General features: G+C 33.0%; 1 protein-coding gene across 9 annotated transcripts in view; it reads left to right on the plus strand.

The window, feature by feature from the left end:
* Positions 1-23,383, plus strand: part of LOC136038819 (calcium/calmodulin-dependent protein kinase type II alpha chain-like) — a 119,269-nt gene that overhangs the window by 77,585 nt on the left and 18,301 nt on the right. For 3 of the 9 annotated variants that reach the window (XM_065722212.1, XM_065722215.1, XM_065722213.1), the window contains exons 13-16: positions 4,950-5,006; positions 11,324-11,542; positions 17,257-17,316; positions 21,031-21,106. In XM_065722212.1, the coding sequence (XP_065578284.1) occupies positions 4,950-5,006; positions 11,324-11,542; positions 17,257-17,316; positions 21,031-21,106 (412 nt within the window). The remainder of the gene's footprint in view (positions 1-4,949; positions 5,007-11,323; positions 11,543-17,256; positions 17,317-21,030; positions 21,107-23,383) is intronic. The other 6 variants (XM_065722214.1, XM_065722216.1, XM_065722217.1 and 3 more) reach the window with 5 other exon arrangements.

Here is a 23,383-nt window from a genome sequence, read left to right on the forward strand (position 1 = left end):
ATATTACCTTTTGTACGGTACAAGTTTGAAGTAAAATATTTCTTATTGTATCTCCTATTCAAAGGTCTTTGAAACATTAAAAAAAAAAAAAATGTTTTGTGCTCAAACAGGCAATTATGTTCTGTCATTATACAATTATGTTTAGCGTGTTCAATCATAGCAGACTGTCCCTATTAAATTTAAGACAATCTGTTTAGTGGGTAGTACATTTTGTTGTCGAAATCCTATGGCTGCTGAAAGTTAGTTTCATAAAAGGAAGATGGCAGTAGTAGTTACTAATCTCTTGGGAATAGCGACATGGCTTGGAAGTTTTAGAAAATTTATAAACGAAATTATATCGCATTCTTAGGTTGTTGAAAGTAACATTAACGAACATCCGATGAATTTGTAAGTTGACAGCAAGGCCGTAACAAGGGAGGAGGTTGGGAGGTTCACCCCCCCCCCCGTGAAATTTTTGCTCTATTCGTATAAACGTAACAAAAATGGGGAAAAAATTGGTTGTTTATGTGTTTATTAGTTTTTCTTCCCCCCCCCCTCCCCCCCCCCCCCCGAAAAAAATCCTAAATACGGTCTTGGCTGAAAGATAAATATATCATTCGATACGCCTTTCAAAGTTCTTTCAAAATATAATAATCGAGTGGAATGATCTTTCATGATGCTTTTGTGTGTTATCATAACAATATAATTATTTTACCACTTGTATTAATTTTATGATAATCTCTAGAGAGGTTGTCTCATTTTTTTATGATAGCTAAGTATCTGGCCTATAGCCATCTATAAATTTATCTCTACTAAAGGAAGATGGCGGCAGTTTCTATACAAAGAGATCATGCAAATAGTGACGAAGATTTTTTCTGGAGTATCATTTCACTTATTTCTTTTGTTGTGTTTATTCTAGAGACTTTAAATGATCATTCGGAACCTGTATCCATATTTAAACCCCTATGGAGTTTTCTTCCCTGCGCGTTAAGTAGTATTTTGTTTTTGGATAAAATACAATATTAAAGTATTATATTCTAGGCATTATTCAATATTTGAAAAATAAATCAATAAATTTATTTATTGAAAAATAAATAAATATAGAAAATACCATAAACTATGTTTCTTTGGAGACCCAAATGATGTCTTCTTTGCACGTCTTGGCCTAATACAGAAGAATACTTCTTTCTTTTCTTCAAAACTTTATTTTATAAAATTATTTATCTTCTCATTGATTCAGTCAAGGCGAGAACTATTCAATTTTCGGTAGCCTTTGTAGAGAAGATGGAATTTAGTTGTTTTACTCTAATTGCTTGAACTTTGTAATTAAACCTCTTAACAATAAAGGTGATAACCGTGAATGTAGTAATCATAGAGATAATAGCTCGATCATGATCCCGATAGAAAGTAAATTGCTTAGCATAATGATTCTTGCGTGACTTAGAGATGCAGTTCTTACAATTTTAGGAGAAGCACAGTGTGGTTTGGAAAAAGGAGAGGATGTATTGGCCAAATTCTGTGCCTAGATAAATACTTGGGAAGTGTGTATCCCCTGGATCCTGAGTTTAAATGACTATGAACATGTATTTGGTTCAGTATATAAGAAAAACTTTTAGAAGCTCATGTTGTAGGCCAGATAAGTTTGTTAAAATGATTATCTATAAAATCAGTGCTGTAACGGATGTATTACTTCTCTATAATTGCCAAATTGTAAAATCACACAAAAGTAATACTATTTTGGTTAAGATTGGAAGTTAACTTTATTGTCAATTCGGCTTGAAATAAGTAATTAAATGGTATTTTGTTCTAACGTTGGCGTCAATTGGTGGAAGCAGAGAGGGAACTTCCCCTTCATATCTTTTTGCCCAACCCCATTGATTTTGAAAAGTACCTTTTATATTCGTTGAAAAGTGCCTCTTTTTGTTATTTCCGTTACAAAAATTAAAAAGATAACGAATTTTGTACGCCCCCCTACATTCTGAAAAATGCTCTTTGGCCCTCCTAAATTTTTGTGAATTGACGCCAATGTGTTCTATATCCGGTTATATTGGGTTTTGCAGTAAGAAAAACAGGGGAGCAAACTTGACTAGAACTAGAACATACAGAGGAATCGATTATCATAGGTAAAAATGTTAGGTAAAAGAAATAAAGGGATTTTGGTACGTTTTGAGAGTTCGGAGTTTGAAATCAATGTTAAAGAGTTTTAGTCCCTTAAATTAGGGGTAGGATAAACCAGATAAATATACTTAGATATTGGATAAAATAAACAAAATAGGATGAGGTAAAGCAGAGTAAGTTCAAACAGTTCCTGTTAACGAACTGTAAGCAAGGGGGCTCAATTATAACCGAACAAACGGAATTTTGGCAACAATAGATACCTCAAAAGAATTAGCTTTTTATGCTGATTCCAAATATTTCAATTTCATTAAATTTATATAAAAAAATACGAGCCTGGGAAAACTTCCCTGATTTTGGAAGAAGGCGGAAACACCTCTCAAAACTTCGAGCGATCTTAATAAAAATCATACCATCAGATTCAGCATGTCAGAGAACTTTACTGTAGAGCAGGGCTTCTTAAACTTTTGTAATTCCCGACCCCATTTATGATTGCGAGTTTCTTAACAACCCCAACAAATATAAAAGAAAAATAAATTAATATTTTTTGATGGCATATTTATTAGGTAACAATATACATATGCATATGAAAATATAAAAATTTAGAATTCGTTTTGAAACATATAAAAATCTAAAATTGAAATTTGCAAAAAATGTTATAGAAATGTTTTTATTACAGTTTCAAAAACAAATGTGGATTCTGACCGTCTTAATTCTCTCGAATATATCCAAGTCGTTGCGTGGTAAATATTAAATTAAAGTTTACGTTAAAAATTTAATGAGATGAATGTGCCTATTTTTATTGCATAACAAATGAAATCTTGGTGTAATGTTTGAAGCTGCTGGACGTAAGACCTCTTCAATATTTTTGATCGCTGAATGATATTTGGATTTAATGTGTGTTATAGCTGAGAAAGTAACTTCACATAAATAGGTGGTGTTGAATGGCAGAAGTAAATTTAACGCCATATCGGCGATTGTGGGAAATTCAGTCCTAGTTACAGAGATTTGAAAATAAGCGACTGTTAAGGGTATGGCTCTTAATAAAATTTATGACCTTAACAGCATCCTGAAGCACATCGTTCAATTCAGGTGCTATCAATCAATTAAGAAGAGCCCAAAGGATTTTTGCATGCCGGGACTGTAAGGTCCCGTCGGTCGCGAAAGGGTCAAACTGACTAATTCGGAATAACATGCACTTCGTTCACAATCATACAATTGCTAAATGAAAATAACACGAAATGTTTATATAGTTTCTTCGAAATAACACTTAGAAATTTTGTTGATAATATTTATCAGGATTATTTCGGTTTTAAGAGATTGACAAAAATAAATCTATATTTTTTATAAACTTCTATAAAATCATTTGATTCATAGTAAATTTATGCAAGATATTATAATGATCGGAATAGAAATGCTGGTATAAACATTCTTTCCGAACCAGAAGATTTTATGATATATTTATCTACGATGATTGTTATTTTTCTTTATAACAATAATTTTACAAGTTAAAAAACATTTTTTGTTAAATTGTATTTTTATCACTCGCGACCCCATAATTTTGCTATGCAACCCCAAATGGGGTCGCGACCCATAGTTTAAGAAGCCTTGCTGGGAGATTTGTTCTATCGGAAGGAAAGTTTCCGGGGAAAATTTTTCAGGATAAGTTTTACACTGGGAGAGAGCAGGGGAGGGAATTTCTTGGCATGATTTGAAAAGCGGATTTTGAATGAGGAGTAGTTTTAAAGAACTTTAAAACTTTAGCGTAAAAAGCAAGGGTTGAGGAAGGATCATCCCCCTTTATATTTAAAATAATTTCCGTTGTTTTTATGTTTTAATGTTGTTCCTTACTTTCAGTTAAAAAAAAAAAAAATTAATTTAGTTGGATTAAGAAGTGACGCTAGTAAATGAGAAAATTTACGAAGTGCATATTTTCATTACCTCGGTAGCATTGTTGCTTGGGAGAATATATGAGTGAATTTGTAAAATGTAAATTAGCCCTTCGCATTGGAAAAAAGTTTGGAAGAACAGGAAGATTAGTCTTCTAACTATCACTAGGATACTAGAAGCTATGGTGATGACAATTGTTAACTATGGCTCTGAAATGTTGCTTGCTTAAAAAGTACGAGAAGATATGCATTTATACATATAAATGTATTCCAGAGGAATCTAAGGAGTCAAGCGTTTTATTTCTAGGGCTATAATGAAAGAAAGGTTTCGTCTTCTGTTACCGCCATGACAAGCTGCGAAAAATCTTTTCTTTTTTTTGTCTTTCCTTTTTTTGTGCAATAGCCAAATGGCTTCTTGACACGACTTCTTCGAATGGGATGAAAAGAGACGATAAGAAAATATGTAAAGTAATTTCTCTGGGGGGGGGGGGGGGGGGGTAAGGAGGGAATTTCTTAACAAAGGAGAGTGAGAAAAGAGCCTTTTCTTTCTATGTCTATAAGGAAGGAAAGTTTTTGTTTTGTTTTACCGACAAAGTGTTATAAGCTACGAAGAATTTTTTTTTCGCAATCCATTTTAGGTATAAAAAAAAAAAAATCAGGGCGTTCTTTAATAAGAGGAAACAAAAATAAGTCGAAAGAAAGTCGAAATTGTATGGGAGGGTCTAAAGAGTGAAGCTCTGAACAGAGGAGGCGGGAATAGGCGCGTTAGCCTTATGGAATGTGTTTCGCATGTATATGTGATATTTTTAGTTTTGTGCTTTAAATGCCCTTAAATACCCCTCATACTTTGTACATTTTCGCGTACTATTTGTATCATGCTAATATTCCTTCTTATAAAATGTTTAGAATACTTAAATTTTAATGTGTTATCTATTTATTTTTTTATTTGTTGCTTTATTTTTGTAGAAGAGAAAGCCAAAGGTGTCGACCGTAGTTCAACCGTTATTGCGAAGGATCCAGATGGTGAGTTTGATGTTATTTCTATTTTTTTATATATTTATCATATTTATTAATTATTAAGCTTCTCACTTTTAATACTTTTGCTTTGTCTAAATGTTGCTTCTTGTTTATTTTTTAACTATTTTAATTCTTTAATTCATTGTTTTTTTCTCCAGCCCTTCTGAAAGGGCAGCCAATTGTTTCTGTTTTGTTTTTTTCGTTTTTCTTAGTCGGATCTTTTAGTTTAGCAATTAATAACGTATATATTTTTTAGGATTAGAATAAGAAAATTGCCCTTTTAGTCCCCCACCCCTCCGAATTAATTATTCTATGTATTTTTGGCTTCTGTCTTTTACAATATGAAATATACGCCAAAAATCTTTACTCTGATTGGTCCACATTGATTGGTCAACGCTCTGATATGGTTAACCATAAGAAACACCGAGTCTTGAAATCTGAGTTTCACAGGGGTGAAAAGTTTCACGTGGCCTTCCTTATAAAGTTTTATGTTATGCGCCACGAGGGCTAGCAAGGACTTGATTTTTTTTTTTTTTGACTAGAGAATATTACGACCTTTTTGTTCAACCAAGTAGCTACAAGGAAAACAATTCATTTGACCGATTTCTGTACCCAATCAATGGCTTTCCTCAGCAAAAAAGAGCAAAAAACAAATTGAAACCATAACAACTAAAAATGACATCTAAAATATAAAAAACCTTAGTGCCATTTCTCCTAGTTGTGCGTGAGCTGGCAATTACTTAAAAGAAATATCTATAAAATATCTATAGACCTCTGAAAGCTGTTGTTTTCTTGATTGATGGAAAATCAATGTGATCTGTGGAGTGATTTAAAACATAGTTGGTTCAAAGCTAATCTTTTTTTATACATAAGAATAATTTGTCGTCTTATAAAATATTCTCATGATCTTCGACTCTGAAAAAGGAAATCAAGGGAAGATATAGGAATAAACGAAGAAAGGAACCAAAAAAGATATAACGATAAAGCAAATCAAGGGAAAATACGGAAATAAAAGAAGAAAGAAAAACAAAAAGATATAATGAAGGAAATCAAGGGAAAATCTAGAAATGAAAGAAGAAAAGAACCAAAAAAGATTTAAAGATAAAAGAAATCAAAGGAAGCTATATAAATAAAAGAAGAAAAGAAACGAAATAAAGATATAAATATAAATGAAATCAAGGGTAGATATAGAAATAAAAGAAGAAAGGAAACAAAACAGATGTAAAGACAAAGAAAATCAAGGGACGATATAAAATAAAAGAAGAAGTGAAACAAAAAAATAAAGATAATGGAAATCAAAGGAAGATATAAAAATAAAAGAAGAAAAAAACCAAAAAGGATATAAAGATAAAGGAAATCAATGAAAGATTAGAAATAAAAGAAGAAAGGAAAGAAAACAGATATAAAGATAAAGAAAATCAAAGGAAGATATGGAAATAAAAGAAGAAAGAAAACTAAAAAGATATAATGAAGGAAGTCAAGGGAAGATCTAGAAATAAAAGAAGAAAGGAACCAAAGAAGATATAAAGATAAAGGAAATCAAAGGAAGCTATAGAAATAAAAGAAGAAAGAAAAAAAAAAAAGATATAATGAAGGAGATCAATAGAAGATCTAGAAATAAAAGGAGAAAGGAAACAAAACAGATGTAAAGATAAAGAAAATCAAGGGAAGAGGTAAAATAAAAGAAGAAAGAAAACAAAAAAGATATAATGAAGGATATCAAAGGAAGATATAGAACTAAAAGAAGAAAGGAACCAAAAAGGATATAAAGATAAAGGAAATAAATGGAAGATATAGAAATAAAAGAGGAAAGGAAACAAAACTGATATAAAGATAAAGTAAATCAAGGGAAGATATAGGACTAAAAGAAGAAAGGAAACAAAAAAGATATAAAGATGAAGGAAATCAAGGGAAGCTATAGAAATAAAAGAAGAAAAGGGGAAAAGATCGACGAAAGATATGGGACTCACGCTTAAGCTGTGCCTTAAAAGCCAATTCTTATTAATGACAGATTAATGGTAATATTTTGTCGTCTTCTCTGTTATATGGATGGCTATTATATGATCTCTTAATATGACCTTTCAAACGGGTGCTCCAACTCGGGAAAAGGAAAGATAAAGGAAATAAAGCAAATATAAGGAAAACGAATGATATAAAAATAAAGGTGGGATACAAAACTTGCCTGTCATGGGTTAAGCTATGCCATAGAAGCCAATTATTGTTAATGGTAGATTAATGGTAATGACAGAATCTGAAAATGGCAGATAGTAACGAATTTTAGTACTTTAGATACGGGTGAGCAGGAAAAGAACCAAGGGGTAGGGGAAACTAATCAAAGAGGACACTAAAGCTTTTGAACATGGGCGTAATAGAAATAAAAATCAGCTGCGCCATTGACAGTGCAGCGTTACCAGTGGCATTTAAAATAAGCTTAATTTGGAAAAATTTTAATTGAGGTCTAATATTTTGTCGACCCGTCCTAGTATTCTATGAAATTAAGGAGGTTTTCCGAACTCTTTCATAATAGTTTGGACTATGTTAGTCTGCAGAACGTAGGCCAGTTAAAAAAAAATTTAAAAAGTCTTCACATCTAACTCCTCCTTATTTGTCCCTTGTTGCCGTTTCGATGACTTAGACATTCAGTTCTAAAAGTAGGACCATGTACAAGCACCTACGGCCCGGCATCGCCCCTTGTATTCCTAAAGTTTTCGGAATTTTCGGACACTTTTCATTCAGATTAGGAAGTAAGAATGAATTTTTGCTATCAAAAGAAGTATACTTGTGTCCTTTCGGTTATTGTATCTATGGCCCAGTATACAGCAGAGAAAAGAAAAAAGAATATTTAAATTTTATTATTAACTTAATGTTATTGTTAGGTGATGCTACGTCACGGTTTTTTTTAGAGAGGAAAAAAAGTTTTCTATATTCCCATCCTTTTTGGTCTGTTATATTACTTACACTCAGCCTCTGATGGTTTCAACTTTTTGATATCTGTCGTTTTAGTAAACCAGAATTTTAGAAAGTTACGTAAAGCCTTACCTGATTAGTGTTTATTTATTCCTATAATTTTCGCAATCAAGTCTGCCAAGGGAGATTGGGTTTCGGGGTATAATTAGAACCTTGGAACTAGTATTATCTCTTTTCTTTTGCAATTATAGTAATATGGATCTTGATAAAAGAATCAGTTTTTTTGTAATCTAGTATTTTGAGCGAAAATAATAACGACTTATCAGTTACAACTAATTAATTATATTTATCGTTAATTATAATTGACTTCCGGGACACATCCTTGATTCATAAACAAAATTTCCATCCATTTTCTATATAAAACGGAAAGTTGTGTAGTAATTTTTTTGCATAAAATTTATCAAATAATAAATATTAATAAAATAAAAATATCTTTATGCTTTAATACTTTAGAAACAAATTTGGCTATATATTTCCACATTAGGGGGTGGAGGCCAACAGGTTTGTATGCAAATTGTGTTAGGTAAACAATTTTTTTAGAACAATTATTCTGCAAACAATGAAGTAAGAATTGTTTTTTAACCACAATGTCTAAATACTTAAAGTATTTTATTTATTTAAATATTTTATTTAAAATTTATTTTTGTTTATTTTAAATATTTTAAATTTTTTATTTATAATAAATTTTAAATTATTATATTTTACTAAATATTTTATTTAGTAAAATATTTATTTTTAACTAATAGTTAGTTAAAAATTATTTATTTTTAACTAAATACTAAATATTTTATTTATAATAAATAGAAATATCAAATAATAAATAATAATAGAACAAAATTCCCATCCGTTCTCTATATAAAACGGAAAGTTGTGTAGTAATTTTTTTTGCATAAAATTTATCAAATAATAAATATGATAGTTTGATTGAAGATATAACTTTTGAAATAGTTATTAAGCATAATGCTTAGACTTCAATAAAACTCAGATTTGAATTGTATTTTAGCATATTAATAAGACATAAGAGCTATATATTTACAAGTATAACATGAAATTATAATATAATATTTATGTTGTGCAACTGCTAAAGACAGAATTCATGGGACTCTAATCGAAGCTATTATTAACAATACATATCCAAAAAAGTAAAAATAAAAATAAAAAAAAGTCCCAAAAAGAGCCCTCCCTCTGACAGTTAAAACTATTATTTCATCAAAAACTGATATTGTAAACAATATCGTAAAAAAAGCATCTCGATCATGATGATAACTAAAAACCAGGAGTGCCGGTTCAAAATTGTAGGGAGGCAAAGATTATTTTGAAGATACACAAAAAATATTAAAATTGGGGGTCGGGGACAAGTTTTTATTTTTTCCAATGAAAACGCGAAAAAGGTAATTATCAAAATTTAGATGAAGTGGGGGTAAATGGCATTGGGAAGAACTTTTTTAAGTAACATGGGTAGAAATCGGTAATCTGTAGAATAATTACTGCGAACTGTAGAATATCGATGGAAAAAACATTTCGCTCAGAGAACATCCCGTACGAGAAGAGATGCTTATCCAGTTCAAGGGGTATCCTCCGCCAAAAAAAAAAATAAAAAGATATCTCTTTATTCTTTTTTTAAAAATTATCTAGCCATTTGTGTTCGTTTACTCCGTTAATTATTGTATTAAGAAATTGTCTAATGAACATTATATGCCAAAAACTTTGGATTCTTTATTATCAATTGTACTTTTATTACTGGTTTTGACCCTTCATAGCGTTTACACTACAATTTTCAAAAATTCGGTGGTTCCTTTACGTCAACCGTTTATGGGTGGCTGCGAAGGCAAATGGATTTAACCTCATCAAACAAACACCTGAGAAAACTGACAAAGAATAATACCACTGGTTTTTATTATAATATACCGAAGATATAGAAGAGTTGATTTGTAGAACTTTTTGTTTGAAGGAATGAGATAATGTCATTGGGGGGGGGGATTTTTCACGAAGGAGTTTTCAACAGAGGGTAAATTTTCTGGGAAGAGAATTGTCTGTGGGGGAATTTACCGGGGGTGATTTTTCATTTACTTTTTAATTTAAAAATACGATCTTTATTAATAAACGGGGAAGATTCTCTGTGGGAGAGATTTTTCTAGGTGGAATTATCTGTGTGGGAATTTCCCGGAGATAGTTTTCCTTGACTCTCCTTTTTGAGATTACAGCATCATGCGACGGCTAAGCTAATTTATAATAAATGATATTTTAATTGCTAAAAAATTATTTTTCTTTTTTTCATAATTTTAGGGTATTAATTCCTATTTTTAGGGAGTTTCCATTAAAGTATGCAATGTTGGGAGTTATTTAAGCACTTTAACGCTAAAATCTAAAGAGGAAAGAAAATGGGAACTCTGATGTGATTTGGCTTGTGATCAGTTCATGTTTCCAATAGCTTAGAAATGGCTGTGAAAATATCTGTGCCTTTTTAAAATTTAATGAAGATCTATAGAATAAATATATCTGAATTTAATTTATTTTTTATGTAATTTTTCCAATTCCGTAGAATTTGGAGAAAATTTAACAAATTCAAAATTAACTTTGGTTTATGCTTAATATGTGTGATTCGCTTACAAGAACTTCCCTTGGTATTAGCAATGGATTGTTTTGTGAAAGTTGTTAACCTTGCTTTGAATATTTAGTTAACTTTGATTCCAGTAATCAAATAAGTCTTGCAATTAATAATGTGTTATCCTATTAGGGTTCTTACTAAATTCGATCAATCAAATGGTGTAGTTTGATCAAAGTTAGCCCGAGTTTTCAATATTGGTAACAAAAATCGTAATAAAAATGAAAAATAAAGTAAATGTGTGGCTGGTGCCAAGAATAGTTATAGAACAAAGCATAAGAATATAATAATCTAGTACTAATATATTTATATTATTGATGTTAATAATAATATTTTGGTTAAACCAAATGGAGATCTCAATATGGATCGCAAATTAGCATGGTATTCAGCAAGCACAGTCAGTGACGCCAATTGGAATTGGGGGGGGGCATTGGTCCTCCTTGCCCCCCTCCCTTCGATTTAAAAAATACTCTTTTTTGGTGTTTTCGTTGAAATTTTCTTTTTCAATGGCATTGCCCCCCCCCCATTCTTTGAAAAATACCCCCCCCCCGCCCCATCTATTCTTTGAAAATACCCCCTCCCCAACATTTTCGTTAATTGGGGCCACTGAGTTCAATTTTGACTTGTTGACTTTTTTCTTCTTAGATGTTTTCAGGTTGACATTGCTTTCTAGTTGCACTAATAAATGACCTTAAATAACTTTGAATGGGGCTTTGGTTGCCACTAAAACAATAATTTATCATATAACTAGAGCAAGTGAATGTCACTGAGAACATTGCCACAGTAACACCGGCCCTCGCAGCTAAAGGGAGTGGCCTCTTTGCAAATGCCCTCTCTATGATGATGCCACCAGCAAAACAAACTCCTCCTGCCACGCCTGTTCACAATGCTGCAACTTCAGTTGCTAACCTCATGCCTCCCCCATCACCGTCTAAGGGCGGTGTGAACACTTCGGAGTCGAATCGTGCTGGTGAGTGGCAGACTGAATGAATAGTGAGAAATGATAGTGGTTTTGTACTACTAATAACTGCTCGTAACTAGTGCACGATTAGGTAGATATGCCTTTACGACTAATCAGTTTTGATTGTTAAACCTGTCTTAAGCCATCTATTCTTGTTTAACCTTGGATTGTAAAAATTTAATAGAGAAATTTTAGTGATTATGACCCATAATTAACAGAAGAATGAATGTAACTTTTTTATCGTATTACCGTATCCTACTATATAACTGCAAGATGCTGTTAAATAGAGCATGACATAACATCTGTTCAGGAGAGTCATTTATGGGACGTACATACTGCACCACTAGTACCTTCCAGTAATACAGCATCACTGCAAGCTTGATTTTTGAAAATCTATACAAGCTATACAGTTGTGACAAACATTCTAGGGGACAAACGCCCTCCCCCCAGTTAACGTTGCAGTTGGGATGTAGGGAGGTGATTGTAAGTGATGCATTAGTTGTACGATTTAGGTGTAATTTGAAATACTTGCAGTCTCTCTTAACAATTAAATGAAAGATTTTTTGGTATGAAACTTGTGAATAAAATTAAAAACTTGTTATTTCTATTATTGATAAGTTTTACCTTCGCTATAAATTGCCTCCTTAAATTTTCATTGAAACAACCTAACTGCAAGCTTAATTTCTAGTCCACAAATAAATAGTAGAGAAGGGATGAATGCATGAACATATAAAACCCATCTTAATCTCTAATTTAAAATGTGATTTTGGTTGTAAATAAAATATAACTTAAAATATATAATCCTGTGTCCTTCAGAACAGGTGATCGAGTCATGGGGTTGCTGATTGCCGGGTTTTGGACTGGGGTCAGCATTGGGACTCTGTAAGCTCAGCTACAGTCGACCCAGCTCTAATTTGATACCTGGAGAAATCTGGGGGGAAAACACGGGAATATTCGGATGATTTGACCCCAATCAGTCATAACGCTACTGGCTGAAGGTAGATAATCGGGATGGGTACCTGAGCTACGCGGACCCTTGGTCAAATATGTGAAAACGTCTAAAAAACGTTAAAAACATTTAAAAAAAGGCGATAGTTAGGATTTCATTTAAAGTTCACTTGAATTTGAATATGTCTGCTTCGCATTGTAACTATAATTTTGTCTTTAACAAGTCCGTATGGGTGATGGATCTTGGATCAGGATTCCCCTGCGAGGAATTCTAATATTCTCGCGATTCTTTTTATTATATTTCTTATATCTATGTTTAATCAAGAGTGTTTGTGGGTACTCAAAATTAAGCTTAACTAATCAAGCTATTTGACGTATAATTCTTAATGTGGCCCTTTAATATCAAAAACAGCTCATTTTTTATAAGACCGTATTTTTTTCTTCTTTTTCTTCGGCGAGCTACAGACTTGATCGTTACAATTGTTATAGTTCGAAAAGTATTTTAACGAAACTGTGTGGCTCAATATTAACCTTACTAGGTTGCAGCTATTGCTGTTCTTTTTTTTTCAGTATAGGTTTTTATATCCATCTTTATCTGAGGTAGTGAATGATAGTTTACATCAAATTACTACTTTAAAGTCATTTTAGTATTTTGCATGCAATGATTTCTTCGTTTTTCTATTTGTATTGATGCACGCCTGGGCTTTTTTTTTGTCTCTATTAAAAGTTAACACTTCCTAAGTATTGGAAAATTCCTTTACAGGAAAAAAAAGGGACACAAACAAGAAAAGCTGAATGTCATAATTGATTCACTAGAAAAAGCTTTGGAATCACCCCAAAAAATAAAAATGGTAATGATATATATATATATATATATATATATATATATATATATATATATATATATATATATATATATATATATATATATATATATAGCGCTGGATTCGGGATCCCTTGTCTGAGAGGACGCGGGTTCGAATCCCGGTGTACCCAATACTTTTTTTTGGGACGGGGGTCAGTGGCGTGACTCTGTAAGCTTAGCCAGAGTCGACCCAGCTCTAAATGGGTACCTGGAGAAATCTGGGGAAGGTAAACAGGAAGGGTCTGCGAAAGCACAGGATGACTGGCCCCCGACCCCCCCATTGCACTTCCTGGCTGAAGGGCCAAGAAACGTAGATCAGCACTGCCGGCACGGACTGTAAAGTCTAATGCCGTATCCTTTACCTCTTATATATATATATATATATATATATATATATATATATATATATATATATATATATATATATATATATATCTATATATATATATATATAATGATTATATATGATATATATAATATGGTGTTGTTTTTGCACCTTGGCTCGAAAATCTGTTTTTTGGCATGTATCTAATTATTTTCCCCTTCCACAACTTTTTTATATGTTATTTTGAAATTTTATTTTGTTTGAATGAAGTTACTGCCCTAACAGTTTTGCTGTTTGTACGCATGAGCTTTACCATGTTTAAGCATGAAATTACTTGATCTAATTAGGGGAGAGGATCTTTTAAAAACAATGGTGAAAACTTGTGTTTTTCTGGTGTTGCTGCCTTTTCCCCTGTTTGTATTTCTGTCTCTATTTGTGTGCACATGGTACATGGTTAGTGGTGTGGTTCCTGTTTGTTTCAGCTGTTTCGACCGACACGGGACCAACCACTCATATGCTGCTATTTCTGAAAAATTATATCTGGCCAACTTAGGATTAGTCAAATGAGCAACTCATTTGACGCTGAACCACATACTCATGGTTGCCACCCGTTGAGAGAAAAAATCACTGTATTTTAGTGATTTTTTGGTTATATAGTGATTTTCTTCAATGATGTAGTGATTTATGCGCTAATTTAAGGATTTCTTTGTCAAGGTAATATGAGAAATCCTCAGAAATAGTTATAAATCACTAGGGGTGGCAACTGGAGGAACCCTGGCGCTTGGCCGTATTGCTTTACAGTAATAGTCCTTGCCATTGTTTATTCACTGGGTGCGATATGCTGCTAATCACGTTGTAATTGAGAAGTTGTGGATTTTTTTGGGGGGTGAAAGGGTATATCAAACCCCTCTGGTAGGAAATTAACTTTTTAACGTACAAAGCTAAGAGCTGATTAAGCTCTTGAAGTTAAGATCTGAAAAAAATTGAAAGTCAATTTAGCAGACCTGGCTTCAGTGTCTGTTGACATTATTCAGTCAATTGACCGCCTTTGACGAGCCATAAAACACTATTAACCACATAACATACTATTGGCAAATATTCCTTCGGAAAAAGTCACACAGTGTATCATTAATGTGAGTTTCTTTGACATATAATCTTTCAAGTTTGATTTTCATACTTTACTCTCTTCTCTTCCTCTCTTTTCTCTTCCTCTCGTTGTCTTCTTTCATATCTTTCCCGAGTGTTTTCTGTTTGTATCGCACACTAATCAAAACTCCGAAAAAGGTCACCTCTTGAACTGGATTCCCTGATAATTAAGCGTAAGACAAAACACATTGGTTAGACCTGTGCAAAGTATTTGTCTTTGACCGTAAAATAGGGTACACCGTCAATCTATCATTAATACAATGTATGTTTAGCTTACACTATTTCAAGTTTGATCTTCTATGTTTAACTTTTTCACAGTTGTCTCTCTTTCTCTGTTTGTCTTCCTTCAAATATTTCCTTTTTTTCTGTACATACTTATCAAAACTCTAGAAAACGGTCAGTTCTTGAACTAAAATTGCTTTTAGGGGAATTTCAGACAATAGAACCTGTAAATTTCCACACGTGATTGTATCTTAGACTTTAAAATAGTGCAATTCCACAATTTGAGAGAAGAGCGTAAGGATTATTGCCACAAAATCATTGCGCTACAGAAAAGTAGTAAATGACTTCTGCCATTTTCTGCCACAAAAAAGAACCGCTTTCTGCTGTGTCCCAAGAAACAATCCTAACCTGAATAGGACCAAAATACAATCGTGGAAAGCTCCTAGATTTCAGATTTTAGGCAATTGATTTTGAAATGTCAAAGATAATTTTATAATCTTCTGGAAATATTTGTAGAAAATTTTTAATCTCCTGGTTTTAAAGATGTATTAATTTTTTGTGTTCCAGTTTGCTGTTTCTCACGTATTTGTTTAATTATTACTTATTAAAAAATAACGTTAAGCAAAACGCTTTTCATATTAGATTAAAACGCTTAGCGCGACACAAATCACCGAACAAAATGCAAGAAATGGGCAAAAAGAGAAAACCGAATAAATGGAAACATAGAAAAAATAATCTCGTTTAAATAGAGCGTTTAATTCTGACTACGAACTGGTTTACGCTAAGCTCTGTAGCGCATAATTCTCACGTGAGAAAAATTGACTTGGCTTAGTGATCATGTAATAGAACATACAAGGAAGTTACAGGTTCTCAGAAGGTTGATCATCCGATTGATGACCACGCGTTTTACTTGTTTAAAAATGTGTGCTATTATTAATATGAAATCACCGAGCATTCCATATCCCTGTTGATGCTTTTAGGTGCCACAAGGCTTCTGCTTAAGCTTAACGACTAATTCAAATCCTAACCTAATATTAAGGATTCAGATGATCTAATTGACAAGTAAAAACCCCAGTGTCACATCACCAAACGTCACAACGTCATAAAAATCCAAGTGTCAAGCAGAACAGTCTAAAGCTTCTCGCAAATAAAGTGGATGCGATGAATGGCATTACTAAAATCCGTATTTTTAGGGATATGTATTTTAAACTGAGCTTGTTCTTTTAAGCACGCTACTAATACGCTCGGAACAGATCATTTAAACTCTTAAGATCACTGACTTTTACTTGCCCTATTAACATCAAAATGTGCTGCCATCTACCAGTACAAATCCAAATAAGTGTTTGGGCCATAGATTTATAATCTGAATAAATTTCCAAATAATATAAAAAATGGATTAGGTGTTGGTGAAGAGCCACCACGCATCTAACAAGAATGTTTTACAATATATTGATAATATATGATAATTACAAGAATGGCAAGAACGTTGCCAACAATGGCAGAAGACCTGACGAACCGTTTTTAGGTGGCATAGAAGAAAAAGCTTGGGCTTGCTCACGAAAACTTTTTACAAGTTAATAGTTCTACGGTTTGGACCTGCAACTACAAGATGAAAAGATATAAAATTAGCCTTTATTTCCGATATTTTGTGTTTCTATAAGTTGCGTCAATCTTGTATAGCACTCTGATTCGTTAACTACTGGGTATAGTAAATACAAACACTCTTGTATTAAGCGTCGAAAAGTCGCCAGATATAAGATACACATATACTGAATTGGTAGAACAAACATAGTAGTCACAATTACGCGGTCGCGTATTTTATAGCGGAAATTTTTAAGCCCTGTTTATTTCATTGTCAGAAGCAAAATTTGTAGTTTGGAGAACGCAAGCTTTGCTGTAGTTTTTAGGATGCTATAGTGGTTAGCAAGGCCGTTTCCATATTTATCCAACTCGTGAAAACGTAACCCTACCCCCTCCCCTCGAAAAATATCCTGGATACGACCATGTTGGCCAGGGGCGTTTAGAATTTCTTGTCCCGGGGTAGGTCTATGCCGAAACCGAATAGGGAAATGGCTCGTTATTTGAAAGCAATTTCGCACCTTAAAAACTGTGGATCATTTTTTTTCTCTCAAGTTTGTCACTTTGCAGCTTTGTAACTAACTTTGGCCTGTTTTTTCTTTCTTTGCTTTGCTTTCGATCCCGCCTCCGTTCGCAAAGAAGATTTAAGATTGGTTTACCCAGTGAAGAACGCTTCTCAGAATTCACCATCAGCAACAGGTAGGACTCAATTTGAGTAACTGTACTCTTTATATAATAATTAGATGATTTTGACGTTTTTTTTGCGTTACAATGTCTACCGCAGCCAGTAATAATCTGCCGCGAGATTATTATCCTTTTCAACAGGCAAGAATTCTGTACTGACAACTTAATAACAATCTAAATTAATAACAATTAACTATATTACTATTACTGATAATATAAATGGCTTTTTAAATGTCTTAGTCCTAAAATGACTCACAATTACACATTCTGCCTCTTACATGGTCATAAAAAGCAAGAGGTATTAGCATTTTAATTTTTTCTGCACCTATAATTCAAAGATGTCTCCTCGTTAGCCGAATAAAGCATTTCCTAAATGGCCGTAATAGATCTCTTTATTAAGTGGTTATTGCCCAAAGCTTTGGCTTCTCGAAAATGCTCTTTTTAGGTTTAGAAAGGTAGTCAAGATAAATAGTTAGATTTCAAATACAGTTATTTATTTAGTCACTGGCGGATCCAGGGAGCCGAGGGGGTCCCCGCCTCCTCCCCCAAAATTTTTCTGGTGCTCTCATTCCTTGCTTTTTCACTTTTTCAAAATAAATTTGTCCAGTTGGTCAATTATTTTCACCTTTGTCACATTGCCCCCCCCCCCAGAAAAAAATTTGCTTATTGGTGCCCTTGTCACATTAGCCCCCACCCCCTCCAGATTTTTCTCTTGATCTGCCTCTGTGTATAGTTACATATAACTGGATATTAGTCAGGCAGTCGGATAAATCGTGCAACCTCATTACTCATTAGATATGCCCTAGCTCACCTTGGAATGAATATGCATAGCTGACAAAACATTAGGTGTTTTAATTATATAAGTATATAATGATATAAATGTTATATAATAATTATATTTTTTCAAATATTTATTATTTTAATATAATTTTATAAATATATTAACATTATATGTATGTATACAATTGTATTAATAAATGAATGTTTCATTATATCTTCTTCATTGACTGGTCTTGTTTCCTTCGCATTTGTGTCATACTCCCCCTTTTCTTCTTTTTTTTGTGATCTGTATGCATTGTTTGTTTGTTTTCACATTTTTAGAATTTCATCTCTTTTCTTTTATAGTTTCACTTTTTCGAGGTATTCCTTAGTTTTGCATGTTACTTAAGTTCTTGTTCCATTTTAATAGTGATAATAAAAGAAAAATATAATTAAAATCAAAATGATTTGATATGAAGGATATTCAGCCATATACAATGTGTATTAAAATAAAACGGAAATCGACATCAACAATGTTTATAAATAACCTCATAACACCAAAATTACCTTTTTTTTTTACCAATTTTATTTTCATGAATTATTTACAAAAATCTTTGGTATGCATATCTGGCAGATGTAAATACGGTACCTTCTTTTTTCAGTTTGTAGAGTTATATAGATGGGGTTGTCTGTCAATACTTAGGTATCATCTAAGATATACGTTAGAGTTATTATCAAAATAGTTGTCTGTCTCCTTGTTACATTGCTATAGGGTTTTTTTTCAATTAGTTTTGCTAATCTTTTGTTTGTTGGGTGGATTTACTTACATTGGGCAATCAGTGACACATCAAAGTAGTCGTGATCGTGACCACCTAGTAAAGAGTGATGCTCGTCAAAATTAATCGCCCATATACTGTCATCAAAACAATTCGGAAATTTTTTAACTTGAAAATTAAGGTGATCCGGTGGCTTAAAAGCCATTTTCCGAGCTTCAGTGTCGACTGACCGTCAGAGAGACAAAGGGGCCCATTAATGAATTCTTCTATTGAGCTAGCCATCATAAAGAGGTGGTGAGAATTTGTGGTTTGACTAAAAAGATAGTGAAGTTGTATGTCCATTTTGTCGGCAAGCTTGTCAATCAAAGCGGATGAAATCACAGGGAACTCCCAAAGCGGCTAAATTGCTCAAATGAAAATCGCTCGAGCTGATTTTTAGTGTTTTTCCTGCAGGCATGCTAAAACATTTTTAGTGACTGCCGTTTCCTGAAAATTACGCTCCTTTTAGTGAAAAAAACCCAACAAATTTGCACTTTCCAATGCTGTAAGCTTCATTAAAACTGAATATTTCTATCTCCAGGACAAAACGTGAGAAGTTAGATAGTTTCTCTACTATTTCCCAGAGTTGTTGGTTTTTATTTTCCCATCATTTATTTGGATCTCTTATCCAAGATCCACAACTTATGGCAAGATCGCGTAATCAATCCTAAATAATTTAGCCACACAAACTAAAAAAATTTATAATGGATGAAATTGAGTGATCTTTTAATGTACCGTGTCACCTCAAACATACAAAATAATCCATAATGCAAATCTTTTGTGTTAGTGTTTATTAGCTTGTGACATTTTTTTCAACCTTTTTTTCGTTTTCTGTTAATGATTAATATCAGTCTTTGTATTATTTCCTCTATCGTTATGGGTTTTTAATATTATTGTCAGATGATCAAAAAATGATTATTTTATTGATTTTTATATTGCTGTTATTTTGCCTAAAATACGGAATACAGACATGTGCGCAGACTATGGCATAATGATTTTACGATTTAGTGTCATAAAAAATTATTTATGCTCAGTTATGCTGCCCAAGGGAAGTACAACTTTTTGAAATTCAGGGAACCGTCTCTTTTTTTTTTTTTTTTTTTTTTTTTTTTTTTTTTTTTTTTTTTTTTGACCTTAAATCTATTATACGCGTCTAAAATAAGCAAGATTCTTTAAGGAAGAGATGTCATTCATGCTGAAAATAGGATAAAGTTAGGATCCTATGTAACGTAAACACAAAACTTTGAGGAAGTAGACAGATGGCGTATCTCCAATTGTACAATATGAGCTAAAAACTGCTGTGACGTCATGTTTAAAAAAGGCCTTTAACAAAAGCCCATATCTCGCTAGGCTACTACTGACTGTTGCTTAATTTGGGCCTACAGATGAGAGCAAAATAAAAAAGTATACAGTAATCAATTTTGGGGATTTGTTATGCACTGTTGCATGACGGTATTTTTTTTCTTCGGGAACTTTTTGAGTTTCCACTCTTGTTTCCTGTACTCTTATCATCTCTTCATATATTCCACCTAACATACTTTTAATTTTGGGTAAGGGGGGGTCTATGCAGAATATGTAATGGATAACTCTTCTATCAGTTTTATACTTGCCCTTGGGTATAAGATAATATAAACATGCTGTAGGTGTTTTCTATTTTATTTAGGACAATTCTCTCCTGTTTTGCGCTATATGAATATATGCCTCCCAAACAAACGAAAAGGTTTAAGTGGATGTTACCCAGTAAAGTAAAGGTTTTTATGGATTCTGATAATATTTTGAAACAATAACATTGATTAATAACGTTCGAGATTAGTTTAATCGTCTCCTGCCTTCTCTTCCTCCTGATTCCTAGAAAAAGGTAGTCAATGTGTTTGGCTATCATTTAACTCTTTTTGTAATACTGAGTAAGGACTTTGAACTATGGTCTGAAGTATTTACTGAGTCTTTGGCTATCATTTGTCAGGCTAAATTTCAGGGATTAAAAATTGAGCTTCCGGGAAATCTTAAATTGTGAGCCCAAGCCTGGTCGTACAATATCAAGAATAGGTGGGATAAGGTCTCCTACCTTCTCTCCCTGATTCCCAATGAGGTATTAGTGGATCGTGACACTTAATCGTTAAATCGAGGGAATTGTATTTTCTTTCTCTCTTTCCAGCTCGAAAACAAGAAGTTCTACGCATGACTGAGCAACTAGTTGAAGCTATTAGCTGTGGAGATTTTGAAAACTACACGTAAGTTGTGGGTCTGAACTGAGAGCCACTTAGTTTTGTCGATTTTATTATGCAACTAGTACTACTACTAACAACTTACCAAAGCACCAAGTCGCTTGAGGCCAACATAGATACGCACACTCCTCCTCCGTCTTAATCTATTCAGAGCCTCCCTCTTTACACCCCCCCCCCTCCCCCCTAGGAAGTTACCATTTCCTTCAAATCTTTCGACAAAATTTACGACTTCCTCCCACCCCAACCGTGGACCCCTTGCTTTCCGTTTAGCCCTAGACAGTTGGCTGAAAAGGACAATCTTCGGCAATCTTTCATCCTTAGACCATGCCCTATCCATCTCAACCTTTCTCTCATTATTGCCCCAGAAGGTGGGATTAAATCACACTTTTTGTCCACCCTACTGTTTGAAACACGGTTATCAGCTGGGTACCCAAAGCAATCCGTAGGCATGCAACAGTTCTGTAGCTGTTGAAAGTGTACATTTTGGGTCAGAGACGTAAGTTGACACGTGGACCCATATACCTTAAGTTTTTTTTGTACTTCTGTTCTTCCAGGTGAAATACTAACTTCATTTAATGCATTGAAGTGTGACAATGCATTAAATGTTTTACAATATAAAACCGTGGAGAACCTCCCCCCGTTTTCTATATTTAAAATCACTTTTTATCTTTTTTTCCCTCCTCATTTATAAGTCATATTGATTATGACATTTGTAGTCTTTTCAAACTCAAAAATTACAATTTTATCATCGAAATATATGCTTACAGCTCTGTTTTACGGTTGTCGCATAGCCTTACAATTTTCTTCTTCGACCTGCAAAATCTAAAATATTCACTTTGCTGAAAACTATACATTTCTTGTAGTTTTAATTAAAAGAATATTGTACGATGAGAAGTTGCTTAGGAATTGTGTCGCCATTAGAGTGAACTAATCTCTGGGATAACATTCTCATGCCTTCTCCTAATAAATACGAAGTTCAATATTAGATGGTGCTCACGTAGCCACCGTTTTCAGAACCGAACATTTTGCAGTTGTTTCAAACTTTTAGCTTCATTGCTCTTGGTTTTAACTTTTTTTTTTAAAGTTGAATTTTAATTGTATAAATCAGGTGAAACATTGACCTTCAGGTTTGAACTAGCTTTGTATCATGCGTCCAAGCTATGACGTTAAATAAGATAGGGTCAAGTAGACTATCCACTGATATTTTCAGAAACATTATGAAAGTTTTGTTTCTTAAATAAGCCGAAATCGCTTTATTTAATTATCTTTTGGAATTTTATTTGCTCAGGTTAATCTTATTGTGAGACTCGTAGTCCTGTTTCTATTTCATTTCGTTATTTTTTCCTTCTTCTATTTGTCTATTCCCTGTTTTAAACTCTTTTGTGTTCGTTTAGATAATAAAGATGTAATTCTGATTTTAATTTTTTTTTTCATAATATTTAGCGAGAAAAAAAGTGAATACATCTCTTAACGCTTTTTTTTATGCTTCCCAATATAATAATTGCTTCTGGTGGAAACACTGTTTTGAGCCCTTATCTGGGCTCTAAAATATAACTTATTAACCCTGTCAATAGTTTTTAGACTATGATATAAAATTAAAAATTAGTTAAAAACTTGCAATTCAAATTGAATCCCTTTTTTTAAAATAACATATTCCAAAAGTAATGATTCCTTCCAAAAGGAATCTATTCCTATTCCAAAAGGAGTAGGCACGTAAATTTAATGTTTCCTTAACGTTTGTATTTAAAGGCGCATTCTTGTGCAATAACATAACGGTGGCAAATGGAAAAAATGAAAAACAAAATCAATGGCCTTCCTTGTATAAAAATGATGGAAAGGAGCTAAATTAGACAACGCTTCAAGTTAGAAAATATAAGAATAAAAAAATTAATTTTTTTTAATCCAAATTCAAAACAATTAAAAAAAACTAAATTAAAAAAGAGAAATATTCATATGCTGATGCGGTTACAAAATAGACGTATATCTATTTTAAAACAGCATCAACATGAACTTGATAAACCATTGTACTATAAAGAGTTTGACAAACCACACTGGTATATTGGTATTTGAAGTACTCATGAGCGGGCTGCCCACCGTGCACGCTTGCTCGATTCTATCAGAGCCTTTGAGGGGTGAAAATTGTTCCACGTTAATGTTCAGCTTTTTCCAACTGTGAAAAAAAAAACACCTTGGGCGTTGACTATTCTACTTTTAAATCTTTACTGTATCCATCATCGTTAATAATAACACTACCTAGGTAACTGTAGCTATCCATTTGATCAA

The sequence above is a fragment of the Artemia franciscana genome, chromosome 18 (genome assembly GCF_032884065.1).
Source record: "Artemia franciscana chromosome 18, ASM3288406v1, whole genome shotgun sequence".
NCBI classification, from domain to species: domain Eukaryota; kingdom Metazoa; phylum Arthropoda; class Branchiopoda; order Anostraca; family Artemiidae; genus Artemia; species Artemia franciscana.